Below are 11,683 nucleotides of genomic sequence, written 5' to 3'. Positions count from 1 at the left end.
TACAATATGAGCTATGGGGTTCCACCCCATGATTCACCACTACAGCAGGAAACGTGTGGCTGCCCCAGCCTTGAGTACTTAGGCACCAGCAGCCAGCATGGCTGGCTCCAGTCCCAGGGGCAGCTGCCTCCCCACAGCAGTTGGCACCAGCAGCCTCTGCTCTGTTGGGGTCCATGGTGGGGGGACTGTGAGGGCCAAGGAGCAGGTGCAGACAGGACTGTTCTGTGGGGAGCAGCCAGGCTGCCACAGCAAGCTGTCTTGGCTCCAGTCTGTGCCAAGCTTGCAGGGCCCATCCTGCCCCCAGGCCTGATGGGTTTCTTTGGGGGTCCGAGGCACTCTCACCATGTCCATACTGGCACACAGGATGGCTCTGGGCAGCCAGTCACAAGATGGGGATGGTTCCTGGGGCACTGCAGCACCATGGGGCGAGCAAGGGTGACACACACGGTGACCAAGCTTGACCTGGCGCAGCAGGAGCACAGTGCAGGATTGACATGTCAGAATCTTTATTAATAAAAAAAGTTACAATAACTTACTCCCTTTGTCACGCAAAGGGCTTAGTATAAAGAGCTCTGGCCTCCTAAGGTAACACAAGTAACTGAGAGGTGGGTACTTTTCTCTTATCCTCTGAGACAGTGGCCTGAGGGTAAGTATGGCCAGCACAGGAGCCACAGGCCAGTGGGGCCTTTGCCACAGGGGCTGGCCCAGGAACAGCCTTCTGCCTCTGCCTGCAGCTGGTTCACAGGCAGCATAGACCACCACAGGGTGCAGATGCTGACTATATGGAGACCAGGGGGACTGGATGCGAGAGGGTGTGCAGGCTGTAGTGGAGGAGGAGAGGAAGTGGCGTCTTCTTCCCATAGTGCTGAGGCTCTCTGGAGCACAAAAATTGATGCAGCAAGACAGTGGCTGCTTGCAGGCAGGGGGATGTGGGGCTGGCTGGAAGCAGCCTTGCCTGCCTGGCTGCTGCCTCACACAAGGTCTAGCCTGACAGAGGCAGGAGGCCAGCTGTGGCTACTTGTCGCACTCCAGATCCTGGGCTCCCTCAGCACCCTGGTAGTGCATCTCACAGAACTCCTGAATGCGACTGCAGGCCTCCAAGATCATCTCCTCAGGCATGGTGATCACCACTCGGAAGAAGTTTGGGTACTCAAAGCACTGAAAGAAGAAAAGATGAAGCTGGCAGATTGCCTGGGGTAGTGCTGTAGTTTCAGAGACCTGCCTTGGGGCCATGTGCTGCATCAGCAAGTGAAAATGGTCAGTACAGGACAGCAGGGCTGGGCTCATGCTCCCTTAGACTGTTTTTTTTTTGTTCGAAGCAAATCTCCCGCCTGCGTCTGTGTAGATATGCTGCTGTGAGGGTGACAGGCCCAAGAACTCTCTGTGTGGACTGTGCAGACCCAGGGAATGGACTGAGAGGAATTAGTGAAGGAGAGGGCTGGAGAATATTTAAGACACTGTCCACATCCAGTGCTGGAAATGGAGCTGGAAGAAGGTGAACACAGGGCACAGACGTTCTCAGCCTTCCTTGTGCCTACAGGGGCTGGGGGCTGCAAACAGGCTGAGGAAAGGAACACAGGTGGGAGCAGCTCCAGGTCTCTGAGGGAGCACCTTCAGCAAGAAGGTGTGGGGGTACACAGAGTTCAGGGATACAGCTCTGCCAACTTGAGCAATACAGAGCAAGCCTGGAGCTGGGAAGATCCTGGCAGCCTGACTGAGGGCTATGAGCCAGAGACTGCCACACGCAGCACCTGGAGCAGAAAGTCAGCTCATACACACTATTGAAGACCATGGACACTGCACACACAACTCCCAGCCTGCCTTCAGAGCTCAAGGATGCAAAACCCTGCAGCTTCTCCTGCCATGCTTTGGACCTGCAGCTCCCTGGGGCTCTCAGTGTGAGGCTCACCGAGGCTGGCAGGCAGAACACAGACTGCTCTGAGATGAGTCGCTCCGTGAACTCCACATCATTTTCAAACTCCGGGAAATGCTCCATCTCAATCTCGACCTGCAGCAGGGGGATATAACATGGCAATCAAGGGCACCAAAACTATCTGCAGTGTCCTTGTTTACACACATGGTCCAACAGCTTCCCAGTCAAGTGCAGCTGTCTGCCCTCAATTTTTTGGGCTGATTTGAATGTAAGATACAAACAGAAACATATTAATGAAAGCTGGGCTTGTCAAGAAGCCTTCATTAACTACCTAAAGCTGGAATTTCAGTTAAGCACAACTTCAGTAAAAAGCACCTGATGGCAAAGATACAGTAGCCAATTAAAAGTGAAAAGGAATAAATAAAATGTTGAAAAAGAGCTTGGTAGAGAATTTAATATACATTAACAATTCTGTCATGCAGGAAATCCATATGGTAAGAAAAAGACAAACTAATGTTTTGATTTTTAAAAAAATATAGTAAGGCATATAATATCATGAGCAAAATAAATCCTTGTAGAATTATATGAAAAATTTAAAATTATATGAAAATGCGAAAATCTTCAATAAATATTTCTGTTCTGTTTCTGGAAAGAAGGCAGCTGTCCATCTGTCAGTTAAAGACAGTGCTATGCTGGCCATTCATTTATAGAATTCTGGAATTATTTGGGTTGGATGGGACCTTAAAGCTCATCTAGTTCCAAACTCTCCAGTGGGCAGGGCTGCCACCCACTAGATCAGGTTGCTCAGGGCCCCATCCAGCCTGACCTTTATAACCAAAAATTATTTTAAACATCTCATGAAAATATTGTTAAACACATAATTTGCGAAACAATTTGCATGAAGAAGTTCTGAAAGAGTTGGTAGGAAAAAATATACCAGATGATCTAGTTTGAAATAAATGTTCAGCTACTGCAGAAATATAATAGGTGTGAAAGAATCTTAGAGCTGTGCCTCTACACAAAGAGCATGAGCAGAATAACCTTTGTAGCTCTGGGTAAAACTGGAAATAAGTCAACTGATAAGGATTTCTCTATAGAACATGAGCGAGACTGATATTGTAGTATTCCCCAGTTCTAAGTCCATGTTTTAAGATCTGATGAAAAACTGGAGACATCATGAGACAAAAAAAATAAAAGATTCAAAATGCATTAAAGTGTCATAAATGTCTCAATTGAGCTTGATGAGATGAAAAAGGAAATTTTAGAATATTATAAAAAGTTAAAACAGGCATGGTAAAAGGTATAAAAAGAGGCAACACCATAGGCAGAAGGCAACACATGCTACTATGAAGAAGGCTACATCTTCTACAAGAGGTATGAAAATCTGCCTTGTAGTGTAGAGGCTTCCCCTTGCCACCTGAGTTCAAATCCAGGTAAAACAACATTGTCTTGCAAAGTACAACTCATGGATCTCTGTGCAGGAGCAAGCAGATGAACTGTACTGGCCTCAGCTCTGTGACCAGTGAACAGCATATTGTGACCTTCTAAAGTGACATGGGGATGCATCTACTGCAGAGGGCAATGTGGAAATGCACATAGTAAGGGAGATCTGGCACCAACTACCAATCTGAAACATCAACAAGCACTGGCAATGAGACCTATTGTGAATGTTGGTGGTCTGGAAATGGCACATCACTCCTCACTTACCATGAGATACATGGCTCCAGAGGGCCGGACAGGCTGAAGGCCAGGGATAGCTGATAAGGCAGCATAACAAAGGTCAGCATTGGACTGAAAAGCAAAAAAGGGAAATTTCAAAACAGGAGAAATTCCAGGAAGCAGCTCAGCGAATGGAAGCCAAGCTCTGAACTGGGACTATAAGCAGGTTTGCCTACTGCAAACAAAGGCATAACAAATGTAAACAGCATGAGAGATCATGGCCTTGAGCACAGCAGGTGTTACTGAGCTGAGCTCAGCAAGTCAGTCCCAAATGCTACGTTTATCCCCTGGGTCAGCAACTCCAGCTGCAGGGCTGGGCTGCCTGAAACTGATGCCAGCCAGTATTTCTGCCTCAATTACAATGTCTCCACTGGACTTTGATTTGTTGGGCTGTCCTAGTCACAGACAAAACTGCACCTGAAAGTGAGGTGGGGAAGGATGATGAGCTAGAGATATGACTCACTCCAAACAATCCATGAACAAACCTTGCTGCTGTTACAGCCTGTTTACCTTGAGGATGCTTAGGGTGTTGTGGTAGAACTCAGGTGGTGTTCGGCGCAAGATGCGCTCCAGTGCTCCTTGGACAAGTGTACAGGGTCCTAGGATCCTCTGACTCAGTCTTACAAGGCCATCCCTGATCTGAGAAAACATCATGACACAGCTCAGATGATGCTTCCCTTAAGGAAAGGAACAGCTTCAAGGTCCACTTTCTGTATTTCTACAGCTGTTCACACCCCTCTCTTCAGTGAGCATACAGAGCACTAAAGAACATTTGCTTGACTATATGCCAGGTTTTGCAGACTATTTACAGTGCCATTCTCTGTTCCTCATTTGCAGATTGTAATGCCAACAGAGAAAACCTTTGGAGCTTCCCAATCTGACTCAAACCCGGCTGGAATATAGATAATACAAATAAAGCCAGAGCTGTTCCAAATACCACTTTGCATTTCCCTTAGTTTTGGGCCCACAATGCACACTTTCAAAGCCAGGTAAGGACAATCAACATTAGCTTTTCTGCTCACTCATTTGGTCCTCTCTTCTCCCTCTTCTTCTGCAGAGAGCCTTCTAGGTGGAAAGGTCACTGCAGTAGATGGTTGTTCTTGTAACACAGCTGAAAAATAGCCAGATAAGGCACTGGCAGCACTGCAGGGTGCTTTGTGCTTACTTTTAAGAGAAACCACGTAAGAGCACATAGACATCACACATGGACTCCACATGCTGGATAAGTCATGCAACACTTTCAGTGCACATTGCAGCTATTTGAGAAGAGAATTTAGGTGTACACAAGAAGGACAAGGCATATATTAAGGAACAGCAGAAACAAGGAGTGTATTACAGTGTAGTGTGGTTGGAAGGCCATGTCTGGGAGCAGATGGAGTAAGGAAGGGATATGAAGGGCCTAGAGGTGCATAAACACATGTAAAATCAATTCGGTGACACCGATGTGAGAGCAAAAGAGCAGTACCTGCCTGTATCAGTTAAAGACCTGGTGATCCACACACTGGAGACTGCAAGTGTGTTGCCATGACAGCAACACTCAGCGGTTCTCACCTCATTACCAAAGATGTCTCTCCTGTCATGAATTAGGATCCAGCCCATCCGCCAGCCAGGGACTAGCCACCGCTTTGCCAAGCCACCACAGGACAAGATTGGCACATTGGTGCTGAGAGTTGCAATGGGTTCAAACTTGCAATCGGCAAACACCTGTGACAGGAGACTGTGTTAGGGCTGAACCTGCCTCTTATTGTGAGAACTGTTGGGGTGTGCATAAGACTTAACAAGAAAGGATGCGGGGAAGTGATGGGAAATTGATGGTGAAAGCTCACAGCTTCAAGATATGAACATCGGAAGTGCATTCACATAAAAGCAAGCAGTTTGGGAAGAGGAAAGGAGCTGGACAAGAGAGGTAGCCCCAGGACTGTGTACCAAAGGACTGGGAGCTCCAGGCATGGACCCAGGCATAGGGGAATGGAGTTGCCCCTCAACTCTGGAGACCTGGCTGTCATGGCCAAGGTGCATCAAAAAGGACAGGCAGCATTGGGGGTGCAAAGGACTGCAGCTGTCACTCACCATGTCTCCATAGATCTCGTCAGCAAGGATGGGCACGCACTGTCTTGATGCCACTGTGGGAGAGAGGACATTCAGCTTGGCCACCCTGCATCCCCCATGGGAACAGATTTACCCTTTGCTGCAGGGCCTGGCAGGGCTCTGAGGGAAGCTCTGTCCCAGGGCAGAGGGTTCCTATCTTCCTCCTATAGACTGTTCATTCAGAATGCCTAACTATTGGAGATCCCTGCCCTGGCTGAGCCTAGTACTGCTCCAGTCTGTGGGAACTGGCAGCATAGCCCTCCCTCTGTCAGGCCAGGGCTCAGGAAGTACAGGACTCCTGTGAACACTGCAGAGCCAGAGTGGAGAAATGAGCAGTCCAAGCCACACAGAACTTTTGAGGAAGACACACGCTCTGCATCTTCTTGACTGGATAAGACTACACCCTTACACCGAGCAGGCCCTGATTTCTGAGGTGGAGTCAGTCATGAGGAGAGAAGCAAAGCCCTGGGCCATGGTACTGCAGTGACTGAGACATGGGCAATGTGGGCAGATACTAGACTGTAACCATGCCCCAGACACACACAGGCAGGCTTACCTGCCAGGATCTCCTGGAGATGGCTCTTGCTGAACACAGAGCCACAGGGGTTCGATGGGTTGTTCATAATTAGGCAAGCTGTTTTCTCATCCACCAGAGACTCCAAGTGCTCCAAATCAATTTCCCAGGCCTTCTCTGGCTAGTGAAGTAAAGAGAAGGGGAAGTAACAGCTGAGGAACTAGACTTACCACATAGGGTGAGGTGTGCCAGGGCATTCAGGGTTACTCACATCCCCTGGCAAGGCCAGGGTATTTCTGAGAGGCAGAAATGTCAGGGCTGCCCCTTCCAGGCCTGCCACCACTTACCAAGAGGTTGTAAAGTTTGACCTCAATCCCCATAGACAATGCCAGAGTCTTGTAGAGGGAGAAGCCAGGCCGTGGCACCAGGATGTTCTGGCCTGGGTTGGCCAGTACTGCCAAGGCAAGCTCTATGGCCTGGCTGCAGCCACTTGTTAGGATGACATCCTGCAAAGAGCAGAGAGAGAGGTCAGTGGGAAGCACAGCCACTCTGAAGTGCTCCAGACGTGTGGGAGTGACACAACACCCATGCTCGGCTCTGACAGGTAGAGCATGGCCAAAAAGGCAGCACCAGAGCCTGACTGAAAGCATGAAACTTCCAACAGCTGGAAAGCCCAGCCTCCTTTTGAGGAGAGTGGAGGTGAAGGCCTCAGGGAAGGGATGAGAGCAGCAGGAGGTGACCTTGGGGCAAGGCGATCAAAGCCTTCAGTCCCACAGCTGGGCAGGGAGGGAGAGCTGGGGCAGGGCTCCCATGCCCTGTGGTCTGGGCACAGGCAGCAGCACCCTGCCTGCTCTGTGATGGGAGTGCCTTGGCTGGACACCAGTACCTGAGCCTTCAGTGGTGCCTCTGGGCAGTTGTAGTATGCAGCCACAGCTTCCCGACAGGACTGGTAGCCTGAGAAAAGAGAAGTCAAACATGAAAGGGAGGTTTTTACAGACTGTTTCTTCTTCTCACCCATTTAGTGGTGTCCCAGGGTGGCAGAAACTGTCCTGCTTAAGGCCAAGAAGGATGCAACCCCAAGGCTGGGCCAGGATGGCCAAGAGCAGGGACAGACCTTGGGCAGGGAAGCAGGCTCTGACTCCAGCATGTCCTGGGGATAGAACTGACAGGAGCAGGGTGGAGGGTAACCAGGGAGTTTTCTGAGCCAGAAGAAAGCCACACGTGATGACATGGCCTTCACTTTTTAGTGATGGCACTGGGGCAGCCCTTCCTGTCACCACATGGAGAGTGAGGCAGGCATGATCTATGTGCTGTGCACACTTTTGGCACGAGCTGCAAACAAGGCTCATGTTGTTGGTGAAGTCAGGGAGCCCAACGGGAGTCCTGGATCAAGGCAGATCAGAAAGGAGCTTGGCTGCAACCCATGGCAGGGACACAGAGTTCCAAGCTCTTCTGGGTGCTTGAAAACCTGCTTGCTCCGATGGCTGGGGCAGCAAACACAGCTTCTGCAGGAGCTCTGGGCCTCAAATAGCTCAGGCAGGAAAGGGCACTCAGGTGTATCTGGGGGATACACATGTTTGTGTTTTCATGTCACTGCTAGTGAGGACAGCTGCAGGGTGCCAATGGAAAGATGTCTATGGGCTCTGTATACCTGCTGTGGGGTAGGAGCTGGCACATGCCTTCATCCAACTCTCACAGGATGAACTTTGTCAACTTACCAACAGATGGAGCGTAACCATTCCACCGTCCTGAGTCCAAAACCTCCTTCACAGCCCGTGTGACCTCATCATTTGTGGGAAGGTTTCCAAAGACCGTTGGGTCTCCTTTTCAAAGATTGAAAAAATAGTAAAGTTTTCACAATCTGTGACAGGCATAGATCTGTGTGGTTGTCTGGCCTATCCCTCGGTGTTTGCACAAACTTTGTGCTTCAGAGCCCTGCAATCTGCCAGCCACACAGTTGACCACAATACCCAGAGGCTTCAGCCACAGGACTATGCTCACCTAAGGACAAGGAGATCATAGATTTCTTTGGGTTGGGTTCCACCTTCATGGTGTCTACGATGGCTCGGACAGGATTGAAAGTCTTCTTTGACATTTCAGAAGCCCTGACAGCCCATCTTGGCTTCCTGCCCTTTGCCTTCCCAGGTGATATGGTGTTCCCAGTGCTCTTGAGATGAACATCTCGCATAGGGGTGTGGTCTCCACGGCCATTCACTTGGATCAGGTATGAGTCCATCCTGAGAACTGTCGGTGCAAAGTGAATTTCCTGGGCTTAATTAACTCATGTCAAACAAGGAATCTGTCCGTTTGAGGATGCAGCCCAAAAGTAAAACTTCCAAAAGCTGTAAATTCTTACCTACTGCCTATGGACAAAGCAGCAGCAGCCAGTAGGGCTGTATTTTCACTGCCAGAGTGCAGTGAAACCCCATGCATAAGTGAGAGCACAATACAGTGGGAAAGATAAATGCAATTCTCTGTGCCAGCTGCACCACTGCCCAGCATGGACCTGCTGTGCTAAGGAGGAGCAGGGCCCACTAAAGCCAGCAGCCAAGAGTGAGCAACATGTTGTAGTCACTGCTTGACTGCAGATTCAATATTCCACCGACAGAAGGACCAGGTCACCCCGTTCCTCCCCTCAGCTATCAACTTGCACACCTCAAGCTGCAACCACTAGGACTGGCCCACTATGTGTGTTCACATCCAGAACGTTCCTCCAGTCTACAGACAGAAACGCAGCACTGTAAATCACATCTCAGCTGCCAAAATGGTAGTTCTTGTCCAATGCTATCAGGATGCATTGGACTGTGGTAAGGTAGAGGTTAGACACTTGCCTCTGCCAGCAGAGAACAGTCCAGCCCAGAGTGTCTAGATCAAAAGACAGTGCTTAGAAAATGGAGCAAGACTGGTACGGCCAAGAGGGAAATCCAGGAGGCAGCACTGCCCCAAGCAAAGGGCCTGTAGTCCCATCTGAGGCTGGGTAACAAGCAAGGCACAGCAGAGGAACAGCTGCCTTCAAGGCCCTAAAACGGGCACAAAAGTGACTTACACACCCCAGCACACATACCCAGAGCACGAGCTAGACCCAGGCAGGAAAAGCCTTACTTACAAACTGCTGACAGTTTGTAAGGGCTTTCTACATGCATGTGGGGGACAGGGCTCAGGGCAGGTATAGACCTCCTGAGACACAAAGTCCATTCTTGCTGATACTAGCACACCACCTTGTAATCCTGCCACAAACTGCTTATGCTTTCTGTACTGTCTTATTTCTCTGTTCCATTGAAAGGCAATTCAGTGAACAGTGGCCCTTTCCTGAGGGTAGTTACTTAGCCTCAGACTTGTAGATATTTACAACACAGCTTCCCCTTCCTTGCTACAGAGACTGAGCCAGAAGGGTTGTAGCGTTGCCCGGTTCAGGCAGAATTTGCTATCTAAACAAATTTCTCATTGTTTCAATCAAGTTTGCACCTCGAGATGCCCCATCCTGCTGCAGTTACTCTACCAGCAGTGCCTTATTAGACTGCTTACAGCAACTCAGGCTGATCTGACAGGGTCACAAAGCAAGCCTTCACTTTTCTGTAGATAATACCTTCTAGGTTAGAAGAAAGGCAGCTGAAGAAATACACAGGAGATCTGCATAAAAAACTGAGCTTAGAAATGAGCCATATATCTCACTTCAGTAACAGGGCTGAGTCCCAAATGCACAGTCTATCCCAGCAGAGAATCTCACACCACCCTGCAACATGGTTCTCCCAAAAAGAGGAGCTGTAGACACAGGGACAGTAGATGCCTTCAATGTAGGCAGCCAGGGAAGATCTCCAAACTTCTCCCCTAAAAGAAGCAACGTACCAGAGCATAGCATTTTACCTTCTACAGTGCAGACAGGGAGACACCAACAAGCTTGGGGGTCCAGTCTCTAGTTTTCATCCAGAACAAATCCCTTTAAGAGGAAAGTCCTGCGAATTCTTGCCCATGAAATAATCCCCAAAACTGGGCGTTGGGACCAAATCGTTTAGCCATTGGCTCACAGAGAGGGCTGCTCTCTCCACCCAAAAATGACCTCTCCTCCCCTTTGCAACTGTCCTCACTCCAAACACCTGGAACATGCCTCTGCATTATTAACTCTTTCTGGGGGTGGCCTACAGGACACATCTTGGCTTCCAGGAGCACCTGGGCTGCTGCCCTTTGGCACCACTTCCCTCAGTCCACAAGGACTGTTGGGAGCAAATCTGCAGAGTCCAAGTATTCCAATGCTACCACCTTGTAATTCACTGAGAGTGGATTGATGGACCATAAAGCCTGAGGAAGCCATCACTCTGTCCTGACTTCAAAGCTCTGGGCTCAAATGCACCAGCTGAGGAAGGCCAGTTTGTGGCTTCATTACAATCAGGAGACATCTTCATCTATAGGCTTTAGAGAAGAGGGTACTTCCCTAGCCAGTGTTTTGGAGATACCAGGACCCGAAGGATTAAAGAAAACTCAAGTTGTCATTGTTTTGGGGTTTTTTTGCCTTTTCCCTTTTTTTGGTTGCTGCAAGACCCAAGCAAACTCCTAATTCTGGCAACCAGCAGAAATTATGCAATTCTTCCCTCTCTGATGGTACTGCAAAGCACAGATTACACCATTCCCAGAAGGGCCTATTCTGCTCAGTGATGTGAACCTATGCCTTCCTGTCTCTTGATTCCTGCAGGCCTGGGATTAATGAGGGGCATCTGCACCCTCCCTGTCTTCCAAGGACTGCTCTAAGTCTTGTCTTATTGCCATGGCAGCAAATAACCAGAGTCTGAAGAGCTGCTCAGGGACAAGAGCCAATCTTTGGGCAAACAGACTGCTGATGCCTTCACTGAAGAGGCCAGCACTCTGTGTGATTTTTTCCTGTTTACATCCGCATCTGAGTGGGAGGAGGAAGAACCACTTGCACTCAACCCATGCTCACTACACCACCAGCAGTAAGGCTTCACCTCCCTGGGCTGGGCTGACACTGCTGCAGAGCCATGACCTGCCATTGACCAGAGTGCTGCAATGGGCGCTGCTGAGGCCACAAAGGGGGACAGGGATTCAGGGCTGGAGGCAGGCTGGGAGGTGGTGGGGTGCAGCCAGCAGGCCCAGCCAGGGTCCCCAGCCCCAGACTGGAGGGCAGGTCTCCCATGGCATTCACTCACAAGGCCTTTGGACAACGAATAGCACCTTTCAAAAACCCTTCACGGAGAAACGTCACGTATTGAAGCTGCTTGGACTGTCTTCTGCTGAGGGCTGCACAGTTTCTCTCTTCTTTTGACTGAAACGTGACATAAACAACCTTCAGAAATTCATGCAGACCCTCTCCAAGCACCTACGGGTTATTTTCTGACTTCTCGTAGCTGACCCCACCTCTTGCCATGCCTGGCAGGGTTAAACATGGCATTGGGCTGCCTCAAGGACAGTGCTGCATGTTCTACCTGGCAACAACCCCCAAACTGATGCAACTGGAGCTCTACCCGTCATACTGCACG

General features: G+C 49.6%; 1 protein-coding gene across 1 annotated transcript; it reads right to left on the bottom strand.

Moving 5' to 3' along the window:
- Positions 1 to 489: 489 nt before the first annotated feature.
- TAT (tyrosine aminotransferase) lies at positions 490 to 10,211 on the bottom strand. The gene is made up of 12 exons (XM_051805633.1): positions 10,059 to 10,211; positions 8,196 to 8,438; positions 7,913 to 8,017; positions 7,081 to 7,148; positions 6,542 to 6,700; positions 6,237 to 6,375; positions 5,663 to 5,715; positions 5,144 to 5,296; positions 4,103 to 4,231; positions 3,581 to 3,664; positions 1,910 to 2,008; positions 490 to 1,158 (listed from the first exon to the last, which is right to left on the bottom strand). Exons 2-12 carry the CDS (start codon positions 8,428 to 8,430, stop codon positions 1,015 to 1,017), a joined length of 1,368 nt encoding a protein of 455 aa, XP_051661593.1. The 5' UTR covers positions 8,431 to 8,438; positions 10,059 to 10,211; the 3' UTR covers positions 490 to 1,014.
- Positions 10,212 to 11,683: the final 1,472 nt, after the last annotated feature.

This window comes from Manacus candei, unplaced genomic scaffold (genome assembly GCF_025592945.1).
Source record: "Manacus candei isolate 608988 ecotype Guabito, Panama unplaced genomic scaffold, ASM2559294v1 h1tg000065l, whole genome shotgun sequence".
Classification (NCBI taxonomy): domain Eukaryota; kingdom Metazoa; phylum Chordata; class Aves; order Passeriformes; family Pipridae; genus Manacus; species Manacus candei.
This window is presented reverse-complemented; position numbering and strand designations above follow the sequence as displayed.

What these genes read in the sequence shown, in the direction of transcription:
- TAT (XM_051805633.1), bottom strand. Translation starts at nt 8,430, where the DNA reads ATGGACTCATACCTGATCCAAGTGAATGGCCGTGGAGACCACACCCCT. An exon ending in TATGATCTCCTTGTCCTTAG is followed by an intron (nt 8,018 to 8,195) that starts GTGAGCATAGTC and finishes ATCTTTGAAAAG; the next exon opens with GAGACCCAACGGTCTTTGGA. An exon ending in CTGGAGCCATGTATCTCATG is followed by an intron (nt 2,009 to 3,580) that starts GTAAGTGAGGAG and finishes CCCCTGCTGCAG; the next exon opens with GTCGAGATTGAGATGGAGCA.